General features: G+C 40.7%; 2 protein-coding genes across 3 annotated transcripts in view; one reads left to right on the forward strand and one right to left on the reverse strand.

Moving 5' to 3' along the window:
- LOC141754781 (type-4 ice-structuring protein LS-12-like) overlaps positions 1-17,018 on the reverse strand; it is a 409,136-nt gene that overhangs the window by 30,647 nt on the left and 361,471 nt on the right. The gene's annotated exons all lie outside the window — the stretch shown is intronic.
- Positions 455-16,414, forward strand: LOC141754773 (synaptic vesicle glycoprotein 2A-like). Its single transcript, XM_074614046.1, has 13 exons — positions 455-714; positions 5,364-6,110; positions 6,819-6,999; positions 7,520-7,671; positions 8,345-8,478; positions 8,654-8,743; positions 9,360-9,467; positions 10,474-10,562; positions 10,657-10,821; positions 10,909-11,042; positions 13,968-14,174; positions 14,275-14,434; positions 14,648-16,414. The coding sequence occupies exons 2-13, from the start codon at positions 5,501-5,503 to the stop codon at positions 14,829-14,831; spliced, it is 2,214 nt and encodes a 737-aa protein (XP_074470147.1). The 5' UTR covers positions 455-714; positions 5,364-5,500; the 3' UTR covers positions 14,832-16,414.

The raw sequence follows: 17,018 nt of genomic DNA on the forward strand, positions 1-17,018 counted from the left end.
AGAGGCAAAAACACTTATGAATTTTTAAATTTTTATTTGAATGGCACAGGTGATGATGTCATCACGCTCACGTTTCTTCATAGCAGGTCTTTGATGCAGCAGAAGAGATCAAGAACATGGCAAGTGGTCGGCATGGCAACAGGAGTCAGGTGCGCTTGCACGTGTGTTTGTCTGTGCAGCACAATTCAGATATTCATGTATACAGACACAATCATGTATTTTGCTAAAAAAGCAGATGGATGAGAATGAGCTGTCTGTGCGTGCGTGCGCGCATGCGTGCAATGGTGCATCATACACATGCATAGTGTTGTAATATGAGCCCAACCAACATGTTATGCACAAACATCATTAGATATGGTGGGAAAAAATCTTAAATAGCATGATCTTAAAGGTGCAATAGCTTGTGCAAAAGTGCGCAGATTGTGTGCACCAAAAAAAAAGCCCCTCCAGATATGAAGGCGTTAATGTGTTGGTGAGGGGTTTTTGCATGGGGGAGGGGACCCCTGCACATCACTCTGACTCTGACTGGATGTGTGTGTGGATGTGAGTGGGCTTCTCTCCTCTCCTAACCGCACAGCATCATCATCATCACTCGGTTCACGGCAACAGCCTCGTACGCATCATCATCCTCATCCTCCTCCTCATCCTTCCTCATCACCACCATCTCCAGGCTGAAGAGAGGGAGAGAGAGGGATCCCATCGCAGGAATAAAAGGTATGCTTGAATATATCTCCTATAATAATGAACTGATGTCGTCTTATAGTGTCTTATATCTTTTTTTGCATGAAGACATCATGTTGAAGAGCTGATGATGGGCGTGTTTGCTTCACACAGCAATTAAGATCGATTTTGTGAATCGAGTCTTGGGCCTATAATTTAATCCAAGTCGTGACAAACTGAGCTGCCAGTGTGATTTCTAAGAATGAGCACAGATGTCAGGATGCAGTTGAGCAGACGATCGGATGCTATTTGTGACAGATTTAGATTTTTAATCCGGTTTTATTTGTTGGCTGGATTGGTATAAATTGGCCTGTTAGCGACAAGGCCTTTTTTTTTTTTTTTTCTTTCTTTAAACATCAATGATTATGAACTGGAGGCTTACATTTACACATATTTTAACCAGACTCTTGAATGCATCTTCTTGCTGGCAATTACTGCTTCTGAAAAAGACACAAAAAAGCAGTATAATAATAATAATAGGATAGCATAATATTATAGGAGATAGATTTGTGTTATTTTTTCTGTGGCTGTCGTCAATAGGATTGATTATATCTGTATTATTAATCTTCTTATTCTAATAAAAATCCAGTGCTTTAATAAGATAATATGATGTGATGCTATATCTGCTCTGCTTGGTCTTATAAGGAAGTGGTAACCTGATGCTGATTGATTTTTGAATGGGGGGAGAAAATAAAGTAAAAACATATAAATAAATAAAAACGGTTGCTCAAACACAGAGAGCAAAAACACATCCATCCTCCTCATCTTCATCCTGCTCTATCACTGACAGTGCTGTGTTGCAGGCCTCATGGGGCTTTAGAGATGCTGTCAACTTGACTACAGGGCAGTAATGAGGAAAGTGGGTTTAAAAGCCTTTGTTTGAGTCTGACTGGACTAGTGCTCGCCTTTCTAGTTTAAAAAAGAGAATTAAAGGAGTGCATCTGTAGGTTACCTGTTGCATAAAGGATTCAGTAGCTGTGCATCTATCTATCTATCTATCTATCTATCTATCTATCTATCTATCTATCTATGTATCTATGTATCTATGTATCTATCTATCTATGTTGATTTTAAAATAGCACAAATATATAAGGTCCAAAACAAATGACAGAAAACCAGTATGACTTGATGGGAATATTCAGTTTGTATTTAATGTTTGTAGGGGTGAGTTTATAGAATACTGTATATGTTGGTAGTAATAGTGTAAAATGTTGTCTGTTGTTACTTTTTGATGTTAAATTGGTTGTGTTTTGGAAATGAATATTAACGTGGAGCTTTACTTTCCATATTGTGCAAACACTGTCCCCGATTAGAGGCCTGTAAGTGCTTGAGTCCAGGCCGTTATTAGGTTAGTGTCCGACAGTTTAGCCTGGCTGACCGGGCCTGTGGGGTTCCTTTGATCTCTGCTGGTAAATCTGCTCATCATGCTGACAGCGAAGCATCTCTGGCTGGAGATGACGTTTGAACTAAATTTAACATAGAAACAAAATCAAACACGTGTGTATTGTGCGTTGACCAGGATACAGATGCTTGTACAGGTATATCTTAGATAACTGTAAAATAATAAAATAGTCTTTTTCAACATATTATATTGTACCCGTTTATACCAATTAGCAGATATTTTGGTCTTAAACCTGCAGAAGGCAAAATATTTTTGACATCATTGGGCAAAAATTCCATAATAACCCTTCAGCATATTGTAATTTAAGTGTTCTGAGAGAAAACTAGACTTCTGCACCTCCTCATGGCTCTGTTTTCAGGCTTTAAAAAATCTAGCCTGTGACGGGAGACTTTGGCCAGTCACAGGTCATTTCAGAGAGCGAGCGTTCCTATTGGCTGTTCTTTCAATGAAGGCAGCTGTCAATCACTCACAAACTCCGATCAAACGGTCAAACTAGGCAGCGCTGATCAAAAATGAATCAATATTCTGTTAATGTAATGCCTATTTCTCTCCTCAAATGTTTTCAGAAACATCTTGTAGTGTACTGTTTAGCTGTAAAATGAGAACGTTTGCTCCAGCTGCTGGGCGGTGCTTGGTATTTCCTCAACTGATCTCAACATGGCTGCCGGGTCACAAACTTTCTCATTTTACAGCTAAACAGTACACTACAAGATGATTCTGGAAACATCTGAGGCGAGAAATAGGCATTACAGTAACAGAATATTGATTCATATCTGATCAGCGCTGCCTAGTTTGACCGTTTGATCGGAGTTTACGAGTGCTTAACAGCTGCTCAGAGACGGCAGGCTGCAGCTCGGCTCTGATTGGTTGTTTTCCTCTGGTCTGTGAAATCTTGCAGATGCCATTAGGAGCATTGGAGGACACATGCACTACTGTCAGAATATAGTGACCGTTTTATAAAAATAACTTTTTAAATCATATTTGCTCCATTTCTACCTACTGCAGCTTTACCTGCACCACTAAACAAACATGAATTCGGTTTCACGGTGTGATTGAACAAAGTAACATCTCGTCTGCATAACGCAGGGCTGTAGCTGTCACCGAGAACATGGATTTCATGTACTCAGTATTTGTTTATGTTAATTTGGGGATTTTAACAACTGAAAGAGCAGGTTTGTCATTCTGGTGGTGGTGTGTTTTAAAGGCTGATTTTATTCTATGTTTGACTGTTTGACTACAGAAATATTATAATATGATGGGATTTTTTATTTCACCATTATAATTGTACTGTGGGGGCGTGGGGAACGCTGTGAAGCAGCATTTAGACCATCATATAGGGAGATACATCTTAAATATCTTAAAGAAAATGAAAAATAAAGAAATAAGAAACCATTTTTATACCAGAAAATGTCCCAGGATTCTTTTCATGGCTGACCCCTGACCTCAGTGTTTATGAAACCATGTCTCTGGCCCTGTATAAAGCTCCGTTGGCCCATTATTACCTGTCAGACCTTGTTTTTGAAACAGGGGTCAAAGTGAGCGCCGCAGCGATGCCTCTCATTCTGTGTCTGCTGTCTCACTGCACCGCAAAATCGAAGTGACGTGTTGTTTTATTGCATGGCGACCCGTGGCCCACGGCGTCTTAATACAGCAGCATATGGATGTGGGTATCGTCGGTGAACTACACGAGTCAGTGCCTTATAAATGTTTTTCTCTAAAGGAGATGTGATACTGCAGCAGACTTATAGAGTGGACATCCGTTTTCTGGCTTCTTTTTCCCCAATTTCAAGCCTCATTTGTTTTAGCACACAGCTCCTCTGCAGTTGTTCACTTTTTGAATTAAGGAACGTCTTTCTTCAATGTCGTTAATGCGTTTTTTGAATTACTTAAACTAATCAAAAACATTACGTTTTAGTGCAGGCTTTTGAGCAGTCTTTAAAAGAAATAATGAAGAGGTGTTATGGGATGACCTCATAAACAGTGATCTGGAAGGCCTTCACTGATCCTTTGGAGCATTATATCAGTCACATTACATCTGAGTCATGGTCACGTACTGTAGCTCTTCATTGTGAACTTCCACACCAAGAAATGTCCATTAAAAATCACTCTCACCATCCAAGGCTTGATGTCGCGCCCTGTAATTACTCGCTCAGACCCTTCTGTGACTCAGCAGTGAACACATGCTGGGCAACATATGGAAACGCAACAGGTGCAGTCTGGAAACATGCGATTAAAGGCTGGTTAGGTGGTTTGGTTAGCTCAATGAAAAAAGAAGAATGACCAGTTCAAAGAAAAAGATCCCCCTCTTACATACTGTAGGTAGAGACAAGACACCCAGACTGAAAGAGACACAAAACAACTACAAACAATGACAAAGACATTTTTAAATGTGTTTCTTTGTTTTGTTTTCTTTGTGGTAGTTTTACATCTCTTTGCAGTCCTTTTGTGTCTCTCTATAGTCATTTTGATAGTGATTTTATTTCTCTTTGTAGTCATTTTATTGTCTCTTTGCAATAATTTGCATCTATTTGCAGTCATTTTGTTTCTGTCTGTAGTCATTTTGTGTCTCCTTGTAGTCATTTTGTGTCTCATTTAGTGTCTCTTTGTAGTCATTTTTGGTCTCTCTTTAGCCATTTTGTGTCTCTTTATGTCGTTTGCGTCTCTTTGTAGTCATTTTGTGTCTATTTGTAGTCGTTTTGTGTCTCTTTGTAGTCTTTTTGTGTCTCGCTATAGTCTTTGTAATAATTTTGTGTCTCCAGTAATTTGTTTGTCTTTGTAGTCATTTGGTGTCTCTGTAGTCGTTTTGTGTCTCTCTTTGTAGTCATTTGTGTGTCTTTGTAGTAATTTTGTGTCTCTGTAGTAATTTTGTGTCTCTCTGTAGTCATTTTGTGTCTTTATGTGGTAATTTTGTGTCTCTTTGTAGTCGTTTTGTGTCTCTTTGGAGCTGTTTTGCGTCTCCTTGCAGTAATTTGGTGTCTCTTTTTATTGATTGGCTTTTCCGAGAAATGTTATTTCATTTCGACACTCACTTAAGACAGCGGATTGCTGGGCACAGGCTGAAGGGCCTGAGGGCTCAGGGCCCTTTCAGGAATCCATCCATTGTAATGGCTTACCAGAAATGTGCACTGATGCTTTTGAAGCTCCTATTAAATGCCTCTCTTGATAACATGAAACCTACCACTACATGCCCGAATGAAAATTATATAAGATTGGCTAATTCATATTTCTATTTTCTCCCCAGACATAAGAAGAGCCTGTTGTCAGTCAAGTGACTGACCACTCTTCAGATCCGTGAGGTGTATCCTGAACACACTGAAGCTTCAGGTGGCCTCTCCGCTAAACCTTTGACCACTTTTGAATCTTCTGAACCTCTTTAAAATGGAGGACGGCTACCAAAACCGGACTGCCTTCATAAAAGGCGCCAAAGACATTGCCAAAGAAGTCAAGCGCCAAGCATCTAAGAAGGTCGGCCGTTCGGTGGATAAGGTGACCGACGAGTACAGCAAGCGCTCCTACAACCGGTTCGAAGAGGATGATGACGATGAATACCCCACGCAGGGAAGCCAGGACGGAGGTTATTACCGTGGAGACAGCCAGGCGGCCAACGACGATGAGGGCGGCCACAGTGACTCCACAGAGGGTCACGATGAGGATGACGAGATCTACGAGGGCGAGTATCAAGGAATCCCCCGGGCCGAATCGGGCAAGGGCAGCCTGGCTGGAGGTCCGGGCTCGGTGAGGGCCGGCGCTCAGCAATTCACAGATGTCGGAGTGTCCGAGGCCGAGAGGAGGAAGGACCAGGAGGAGCTGGCTCAACAGTACGAGACCATTTTACAAGAGTGTGGTCACGGGAAGTTCCAGTGGACCCTGTACTTTGTGCTGGGGCTGGCTCTCATGGCAGATGGCGTGGAGATCTTCGTGGTCGGGTTTGTCCTGCCCAGCGCTGAGAAGGATATGTGCCTGTCTGAACCTAACAAAAGCATGCTAGGTAAGGCTGTTTTACAGCGTCTCCTCCTTCTGTTGTCACAATGCATTTGATGCTGCTTAAAGGATAAGGCTGTCTATTGTCTATATTTTTCTTATTGTCAACACATCTCCAAAACCAACCTACTAACACGTATTGGCTGTGAATCCAAATTGTATTCCTCTGAGCCATAGAGCTTCATTCTTGTCCAAAAACTATTAAAAACCCATCAATGAGCCACATTGTTTCACTAGGTGACGTGTTCCTGTATTATCACGAACATGAGCACTTTGAGTCAATCCTACGTACACCGTCCTGCTGCTGGAACAACTCGACAAATAGAGCACCAACTGTGTATTAATCTGCAGCTCAAAATAGTCCCCAACAAGTACACTAATTACTCCTGTTTGAGTAACGTTTGCTAAAAACGACAGTGCCCAGCTGTTTCAGGAAATTACTTAGCCTTTAAAAAAAGAAACTATACGTGTGTGACCTGTTTTAAAATGTCTTAAGTAGAGAAAGGGCTTGCTGAAATAACTTATTATTGGTTTTGGTGTTTTCATGGGATTTGTTGACAATAAGAAGAGTTGTCTGCCTGTCTTGAGAGGCCAGCAGAGTAAGCATGAACCTGAAAAGCTCATGACAAAACAGTAGGAGTACAACAGAAATAAAGAAGACAGGACAGACCTATTTGTTGCTATAATAGTTTCATCTCCTTTGCTCTCTCCACAGGTCTGATTGTATATTTTGGGATGATGGTCGGGGCTTTCCTCTGGGGGGCTATGGCTGACCGGATAGGCCGTCGACAGTCTCTCCTAATCTCCCTCTCCATCAACAGTATCTTCTCCTTCTTCTCCTCCTTCGTCCAGGGCTACAGCACCTTTCTGTTTTGCCGACTCCTCTCAGGTGTTGGGTAAATTGAAAAACACTGAATATATTTTTAACTTATTCTGATCTGATTTGTCAGTCGCTTCACTGCACCGTTAGTTTAGTTAGTTAGTTTACAGGGATGATCTACAGTTACAATCCAGCAGGGCAAAGACCTAATTAGATAAATCATACATTTCAATATATCTGTAGAGGAATGTTTAATTTTGTAAGTATAGTATAGTGATCCTAAAATCATTTCCATTTGTGTTCAAATCAACTTTCCTACAGAGCTTCTGTGACTTAGTTTCACACCAATGTGATGGACTAATCATAAGCAAATAATCCATAATACAGTTATTCAAAGTAAACAAGTGGCTGACAATGTGTATCAGCACTTTAAAGAGCCAATGCATATGGTATATGTGGTGTTTGAGGATATTTAATAAGAAATAAATAAATTTAGGTCTTGTTTCTCAGTACAAAATGCTTTTAATCTGTCAACCTAAACTCTGTGTGCTTCGACTCTTAAACACAAGGACTCAGTTGGTTTCTGATCTTTGCAGGATTGGTGGCTCGATTCCCATCGTGTTCTCCTACTATTCTGAATTTCTGTCCCAAGAGAAGCGTGGCGAGCACCTCAGTTGGCTCTGCATGTTCTGGATGTGTGGGGGAATATACGCATCTGCCATGGCCTGGGGTATAATCCCACATTACGGTGAGTAGGCTACAGGAACCTCTCCCTCGATTTATGAGGCTATGATTTGCTATCTTTGCTACCTCTGTTCAAGCTAGCCGATTGTCCTCATTTACACTTAAAGCAATAGTTCAACATTTGGGGAATATCCCAAAATAATATTTAATGTCTTTATGGTAAAATAAACTGCTGCGTGTAGCTTTATATTTAAAGGGACAGTGTGTAGGATTTGATGGCATCTAGTGGTGCGGTTGCAGATTGCAACCAACTGAATTCCCCTCCGCTCACTCTTCTTTTTCCAAGACTGTGGTAACGTGAGTGGTATTCAATCTTCTTCTCCGCCAAAGCAAATAAGCACATTTCCCAAAATGTCCAACTATTCCTCTAAATTTAGATATTTTTGCAGCAAACAAAGTGTTAACAATAGTTGATAAAACCATGCCGGTTTAAGCTTGTTTGAGAGCAAGCGTCTTCCCAGAAACACTGCGCTGCATCTGACCTCTGACTTCCTTGGAGGGAGGAAAAATAAGAACACGGTTCATACAATGTCACATTGCATTAAATATATTCCAGCCTGTGCTCTATAAAGATCGATTGTCTGACCTTATCTGCTATTGACACGACTTACATTTGTAGGGCAAAATGAAAGTGTGTGAAGGTGTGAGCTCATTTCTTTGCGTTTTCTTCTTCTCAGGATGGAGTTTCCAGATGGGCTCGGCGTATCAGTTCCATAGCTGGCGTGTGTTTGTGTTAGTGTGCGCATTTCCTTCTGTTGCAGCCATCGCTGCCCTCAGTGCCATGCCAGAGAGCCCACGCTTCTACTTAGAGGTTAGCACACATGCTTGTTGACAACAATCTGGCAGTATTATGTTGTGTTACTCATGTATGAGTTATTCAAAATGTGAAAATATCTTGAGTTGAGATCATATGTTCCTCTGAATGTTTGAATTAAGGGGGATAAATAACAGAATGGTTATATGTCGTTTACTTTTCTTTCAAACAGAATGGCAAACATGACGAAGGCTGGATGATTCTGAAGCAAGTTCATGACACCAACATGCGAGCAAAGGGACACCCAGAGAAGGTGTTTTCTGTGAGTATCTCTGAGAAAATATTGTTACATTAAATCATACTGTTTTGATCAGCTCACAACCAACACTTTTACGTTTTGGGGCATTTTATGCTTTTATTAGATAGCTGATAGCAGAGAGATGACAGGTAAGAAGGAAGAGGAAGAGAGAGAAAGACACATACGTTTTATTCTAGCAAGTACATAAACAAGAAATTAGCCGCTATTCTATGCAATGAAAACATAAGGAATTGGATTTTCACTTTTAATAATATAAACTAACAGTCAGTAGCTTAGAAATAGTTTCCCTTTACTCTGAAATCATTACCCTTCTTATAGATTATAAGGTCCAAACAACGTCTGCTTCCGCACTTCATGTGTACATTTCAGTGTGTTGGCATAAAAACAATAAAAATCTTGGAAAAACAAAAACAACACGTAGTTAAAGGTACAACAAAAGTAAAAATGACTATTGTTATTTGACATAGTTACACTTGATGTTTGCTTCATCCTTTACCTGTCACTGTGTTACCTGTATGACAGTACCAGGAATTCTTTTCAGAAATGCCACTTGTTGTAGTTAAAAGATTTTATTAGATCATGACATCTGGCTGAAGGACTTGCGTCTCTTTCATCCAAGGTCACCACAATTAAGACGGTGAAACAGGTGGATGAGCTGGTGGACACTGGCACCGATACTCCGGTCTGGAAGCGCTACAAGATGAAGATGATAGCCATTTCCCAACAGGTGAGTGACGGAGATTTGATTTGCAGTTCTGGACCAAAACTGTAACCACGTTTTAAAAGTATGAATAAAACACCCCTGAGATCTTATCTGAGATCTCTGCTCCTTTAAAAAATACAGTCTTATTGTACCAGAGTTTGAAGCTGTGGCCTTTTACAGCTTGGGGTTGGCTGTAAAAGGCCTCAGCGGAGCTGGCATCGGTGGAGACGAGCAGTGTGGATGGAGGCGTAGCAGGCAGCAAGTACAAGAGTAGCTAAGAGGTTGAAAATGCCAACTTGTTCCTAATGAATTATTTTGCCTTCTTGACCTGCATCTGATTTTATGAGTGAATTAAAACCGGAAAATCAACTATTTATTAATTTTTTTTCCTATGCTATATCCACATACAGACTTTCTCTGCTGCTTTTTGTCTCCTAAAATTAAATTAGGTGAAACAGTCGAATCATTTTTAGCCTAGAGTGAATAAATATTTTATGTTTGTATTTGACTTTCTTGTGTTTAAGCTTGTGTTTTCATTGTGTTGCACATTGTTGCAGCACCACTGCTCCGGGCAGAAACTTGACCAGCTTTGTGCCTGATTTTAATTTGCATTCAGCCTACGTTCTGCTGCACGCCTACACCCTCCGTTTCCTTCTGAATCTGCTACTACACCACCCGCTTATCGCCTACTGCGAATAGTCTTCACTCGAAATGTTGAAGTTGTTAACGACGTAGTTTCACGTGGGTCCATGCAAAGATCTTTGGAACGAGGACATTTTGGGGAAACCAGCCTGGCTGCTGTCGTGTTGCATTTGAGCTTTACCTCCTATTCATAAAGTCAATTCTAGCTCTACAAGTTGCATGTTACTGCTCATAAATGTTGCAGCTGAAATATCACACGATCATCAGATCAAAGTAAGAGCATATGCAATGTGTGTCAACATAACTTAATTTAATCAGACAAATTAACCTTGTGAGGAGTCTAAATCTGGTCCTCCTCGCTTTGTGTTTTCTTGTTCACACGTTGCAGATCCGGAATAACATTATCGCCTGCTTCAGCCCAGAATATAAACGGACGACTTTCATGCTCATGGCTGTTTGGTTTACCATGTCTTTCAGGTAAACTAAAAACTCATAAAACTTTTGCTATGCGGTGAATCACGTTCACTTTTGAGCCTCATGTCGTCTGTACTGACTTTAAAATACTTTGCAGCTATTACGGTCTGACGGTGTGGTTCCCCGACATGATCAAGTACATCCAGAAGCAGGAGTATGACTCACGCACATTGACCTTCACTAAGGAACGAGTGGAGCACGTCACTTTTAACTTCACCCTGGAAAACCAGGTGCATCGCGAGGGACACTACTTCAATGACAAGTGAGTGGATTAGTCACATCTGTCAGATTTACATTTGAATGAAATCAACAATAAAGCACAAGCATAAAACTACAACCTGTTTACTAGGTTCCTCAACCTGAAGATGAAGTCCATGGTGTTTGAAGACTCGGTGTTTGAGGAGTGCTACTTTGAGGACATCACCTCCACACACACCATCTTCAGAAACTGCACCTTCATTGCAAGTTTGTTCTATAACACAGGTAAATACGATTGGAAATTCATCAGTGTGTTCAGTATTGATGTGCACCAAGGTTAATTGTTTTATGTTTTAATCATTTAGTCTATTAAAATGTAAAGAAAAGGTGCCAATCAAAAAAACTTAGAGCTCAAGGTGAAGTCTTCGAATCTTCAAGTTTTGTCCCGACAACAGTCCAAAACCCCAAGATATTCAATTCAAACCTGCATTAATGGATTTATTTACACATCCAGCAGACACTGAGCAACATTAGCATTCATTTGGAGTCATATTTCTGGCCACCCAGCAGATGTAAATCTAATATTCACTCTCCTTTAAGCTCTTACGCTGCTAAAATGCTCCGCTATGTTCACCAGCTAGTCGCTAACTTTGTCTGCCTGTCTTTGGGTGCTTGGCGGGTAGTGTACAGTGGATTATAAACCTGCTGTAGGCAGAATATTTTTGGCGTAATTGGGCAAAAAATCCATAATAACCTTTCAGCATATTGTAATTCAAGTGTTCTGAGAGAAAACTAGACTTCTGCACCTCCTCATGACTCTGTTTTCAGGCTTTAAAAAATCTAACCCATGACGGGAGACTTTGGCCAATCACAGGTCATTTCAGAGAGAGAATGATCCTATTGGCTGTGCTCCGGCTGGTGGGCGGTGCTCGGTACTTCCTCAACTGATCTCAACATGGCAGCCGGGTCACAAACTTTCTAATTTTACAGCTAAACAGTACACTACAAGATGATTCTGAAAACATTTTGAGGCGAAAAATAGGCATTACAGTAACAGAATATTGATTCATATTTGATCAGCGCTGCATAGTTTGACTGTTTGATCAGAGTTTGTGAGTGATTGACAGCCGGCTCAGTGACTATTACATTATATAGTCATTTGATACGTTGTTAGTATAACTGATTAGTGTAGCCTTAAAGTGATGTAAAACACTGCGTGTAAACAGTTTGTAATGATCACTGTATATTACACAGCTGCTCAGCAACAACACAAATCATTTGAGATTAAATCTGAATTTTAAGTAGTTTTTATTGCAGCCTGAAGTAAAAATAGAGAAAAAGATAAAACACAGATGATCAGCAGGACTGCAACCATGGAAACATTCTGTTGCCAGTATCCCTGGGTTACGCTGCATCAGAACTTGTTACCGTAGCAACGTGAAACAAATCCAGCCCAGACCTTTTGGCAGCAGAGTGATGCGATTAGCTGCGAAACAGTGCTTTGTGATTACGAAAAAACAGATGTAAGAATTTGTTTACTAGTGGATAATCACAACCAAAGCTTCTTCTTCTTCTTCTTAGACACGACACAAGACCAACTCATGTGTGTGTTAAGATGACATCATTTATTTGTGCAGCTGTCGTCCGGGGTGGGTTGTTGCTGCTTTCCATCAAAGTGTCAGATTGTGCCTGAGAAAACAGAGAAACTGTTTCTTAAATCCCAACAGAGACGCCTCAGCAGCTTTTACAGCAGCACACTTCTCATCCACGAAGCCAACGATACATTCTTTTATGTTTATGTCATTTGGACATCTAAGATTTTATGATCATTCAGCACTCTTACGCCTGACTCTCTTTAATAAAACTGTTATTGGTTATTGGTATGGAAGCAGTTTCAGCAGTGTCATCAGAAAATCTCATCGTGTAGTTTTGTGCAGCTGCAGGCAGCAAAGAAGAAACAGAAAATAAAGTCACAAGCCTTGTGACCTCTTCTGACCTATTTTGTTATTTGTTTTAAAAAGTTCATAGCGATGGATGCTGTTTTTATGTTTAATATCTGCCTGAAAGGAATTTTGATTAAAAGCAGCCTCCGACGGAGGTTTGGTTGTGCAAATGTGCTGGTTTCTTTTGCTGAGAGGTCATTCAATCCTCTCTTTTTTAGAGAAACTGATAATTCATGCAAGTGTGTAGATAGCTTTGGTTTCAGGGAGGAACGATGAAATCAGAGGCTCTTCATTCAAAAATAAAAAATAAATACAAATTAATAGTATAACCAAAAATTTAAAGATAGAGACCTGATATGATAAATCATGTTGTATCTGTGTTATAATCTTTGCTATAAAGAGTACAGTCCTCATCATTGGTTGATATTCCAGCCCGTTCTCATTCCCAGGGCCTCAAATACCAACGCTTTGTCACGGCCATCGATACGCTCGATACCGCCGCACAAAGTACCCTTTCCCGGTGGTACGAGACGCACCAGGCGTTCCATTAACTATGATGTAAACCCATCCATGGCAACCGAGAAAGTGCAGCAGGAGTAGGAGTGTAGGTTAAAGAGTGAAAGAGACACACAGGATGGGTGGTAGGGGAGGTGGATGGGTCCAACAAACACAGGGCTTTCACCCAGGAGACCGCTGTTTGTTTCCAGTGCATTACGTTTTACTTTCACTTTACAATCAGCTGTTCATTCATGTCCCGTGTTCACAACGTCATAGTATGTAATAGTAGCAATTTTAAGCCCAGGGGGGGAGAAGAAGGAGAAGATAAACTGTAAATAAAAACGTAGATTACTTTATTTAATTTGATCTGGAAAACATGCAGAGTAGGTGAACGTTTTTCCAGTGTCTGTAACCCTCTGCTCAGGCTGCCCTAACAACCTCCGTAAATGAGTCTGTATTGCCTGAGGTGATTTAGATGAGGGTATCAACATTTTGACACTTTTTCAACAACTCTCATCTGGATTATGGCAGCTCTACAGTCAGAAAACACAGATTTAAAAAATTAAACTTTAAAATTTAGGGGTCAAAAAATAGGATTTGCAAAAACCCATCCCACACAGTAGCATTTATGTGAATCAATTCCTCAAGTATTTATGAATTTAAGAGAAATGACACTCCTCTCTCTCTCTCTCTCTCTCTCTCTCTCTCTCTCTCTCTCTCTCTCTCTCTCTCTCTCTCTCTCTCTTTCCCCCTTTTTCTCTTTCATCAGATTTGTTCAAATACAGGTTTGTTGACTGTAAACTGCACAACAGCACGTTCCTCCACAACAAGGAGGGCTGCATGCTCGACTTCAGCGACGACTTCAACAATGCCTACATGATATACTTTGTCAACTTCCTCGGCACGTTGGCGGTGTTGCCTGGCAACATCGTGTCGGCTCTATTAATGGACAAAATTGGGCGTTTAAGGATGCTGGGTAAGTAAATCTAATCACTGCAGGTAATTCACTCATGGCCATATAGAAGCTATTTAACTTAATGTGATTCTGGTTCCTCTCTCTCTCTCTCTCTCATCAGCGGGATCCAGTGTCATATCATGTATCAGCTGCTTCTTCCTGATGTTCGGCAACAGCGAGTCGGGGATGATCGCCCTCTTGTGTCTGTTTGGTGGCATCAGCATCGCCTCGTGGAACGCCCTGGATGTGATAACAGTGGAGCTCTACCCTTCGGATAAAAGGTAACATGAGATGCACCAGCTTGTGGCTGTTTCATATTTTGACTCATCTGTACAACAAATGACTACAGAGACCGTGTAGTAGAAGAAAAACTGCATGTTCAAATACAGTAATATATCACCCTGAAGCAGGGCCTTGATGATCAGTATAGTTAAAACTCCTCCTCTTTGTATCAGTTGCTGTGATTGTGTTTCTCCCTCTCTTCTTGTCTTCAGGTGCACAGCGTTCGGCTTCCTGAACGCCCTCTGTAAGCTGGCGGCCGTCCTGGGCATCAGCATCTTCCAGTCATTTGTTGGCATCACCAAGGCCGTACCCATCATATTTGCCGCCGGTGCACTCGCTGCAGGTAGTTTCCTTGCAACAAAGTTGCCTGAAACACGAGGCCAAGTGTTGCAGTAAAACAAGTGAGCAGCAGTGGGCAGCAGAGCGCCGCTGGAGTGTGTGTTTGACAACCAAGAGCCCAAGAACATCCCTGAGAGCTTCAGCGCTGCCCGTCACACACCAACAGAGCAGACTGCCATCCCCATTGTAAGCCCAGAATCCTTTGAAATATGACTACATCTGAATGATAACACTTTCAGCTGCACGTCAGGTACCAAAAACATCAGATCTTTCCTAAAGTGTAACATGCAGCAGGGTGATGCAGTACAAATTGTGGTGTGCAGTAGGGATAAAATGTTAATTTCTGGGAGTTTTTTCTCACCGACCCACCGATCTACAAAACCAAACACAATTGAGAAGAAGACAGAGATGTCAAATGTAGAGATGGGACTGAAAAAAAAAGCCATTTATGGGGGAGCGTAAAGAGATTTAGTCTATGTACGTGGTCGCTTTTTAAATGTGAATGCAGTGTTTTTCTTTCTCGTCTGTCCTCGGCCTCGGCGACTGGCTTTCAGTGCTGCTTTTTCATTTGCCGCTTGTACAATTCACTTCACATTTCCATTCCAGCCGACGCTTGTGCTTTTATGAAAAGTTTTCCTTTCGAAAAGATCTTCAAGATGAATATATTTTCTTTAAAATCTTGCATGACCCTTGACCACTGCCTACTCCCTGTTTCTATCAAATAATATGAAAACATTCCAGCGAGGCTTGATTTATTCAGAAACAGAGAATGTAATATTTCCCCGTCGCTGCATAAATCTAGTCTACTCCTCTACTGATAACCTCAAACGCAGACAGGTGAAGATGCATTTCACAGGATTCTCTGTTGTAAATGGGAATAGTTTGATCCAGCTCCTCAGTGTTCAGTGTTACACTAATGTTTTCCCCTCCCTGTTGTTGAACCATACAACTGTGGCAGTGCAACACAGGGACGTCTGTGGGACGGATTTTGGTCAAGTGCTAAATGTGAGAGCAGATGCTATAATGTAAATGCCTAAATTAGTCGTGTGAGTGTGCATGTGTGTCTTTGTTATGTGAGACTAGAGAAATCAGTGCAGCCATGTAGACCATATATCTTACTGATCCAACAGCAGAATGTACGGAGCAGCGGTCACACATTAATTCATTGAATTATATAAAATATAACTCATGCAGTAGCTCAGGTGTGGTGAAAAGTTTAGGCCACGTTCACAGCTGGTATTATGTTTTAGCGCCACTCCACCAAATTATTATTATTATACATGCAGGATAGTTTACTGATTAATTTGTCTCATATGCATTGCTGCGTTAATTAGCCTTAATGTGAAAACAAGTCATTTGAGCGTGGAAGTTCATTCTTGAGAAACAGGAATTTGACAAAAACTATCTTTCTTCGCAGTTTGCTTAGTATTCATAGAGAAAGTAAGCTCTGGAAAAAGCTACTAATTCAGTGTCATTTGGTTGTTTTGTCTTTTCCTGTTTGGCTTCAAACCGTACAAACAATGCAGTATCCTTTCTTAAACCTGTGTTAATGCCCCTTAATAAAAGTCTGATGACTTCATTATACTCATAAGCACAATGCTACAGAAGCCCTGAATGGCAAGCGAGAGAAAAAAAACAAATCTGGTGATCCATTTTTCTAAGTCTGATCTAAATTGTTTTCTCTCCTGTGACTTACAAACAGGTGAAAAAAAATGTTTTTCAAGGATACTCTTTCAAAGTACCTTTTCTTTCATCTGTGAAAAAAGGTGGGAAAATTATTTTAGGCTGATTATGAGTTATTTTTTTTCTTCATCTGTATGAAAACAGGTAAAAAAAAAGAAACTTGGAAATATCCTGGCAAAACATTTTTTTCATCTGATTTTAAGTCATAAACACAGGAGAGAAAACAATTTAGATCAGACTTAGAAAATGGATCACCAGAAATGTTTTTTCTCGCTTGCCCTTCTGGGCTTCCGTACAAATCAAACGGGACCAAAAGAAGAAGAAGAATCAGTAAAAGTCCTATTTATCAGGCAGTGTGGCACAAAGGGAAAACAGAGATTACAAATCACTTGTCTAAATTAATTTTAAGGGGTCCTGTTCCTGTCGTTCTCTTACTGCATCCATTCGTGGCAGAAAAAGTGAAAAGTTATCCCTCGCTGTGTCCCTGTATGATACTGCGCCATCGATAAGTAAACAAGAAAATTGCCTATTGAAAACTAACTGAGTACTATTATTTATACA

The sequence above is a fragment of the Sebastes fasciatus genome, chromosome 17 (genome assembly GCF_043250625.1).
Source record: "Sebastes fasciatus isolate fSebFas1 chromosome 17, fSebFas1.pri, whole genome shotgun sequence".
Classification (NCBI taxonomy): domain Eukaryota; kingdom Metazoa; phylum Chordata; class Actinopteri; order Perciformes; family Sebastidae; genus Sebastes; species Sebastes fasciatus.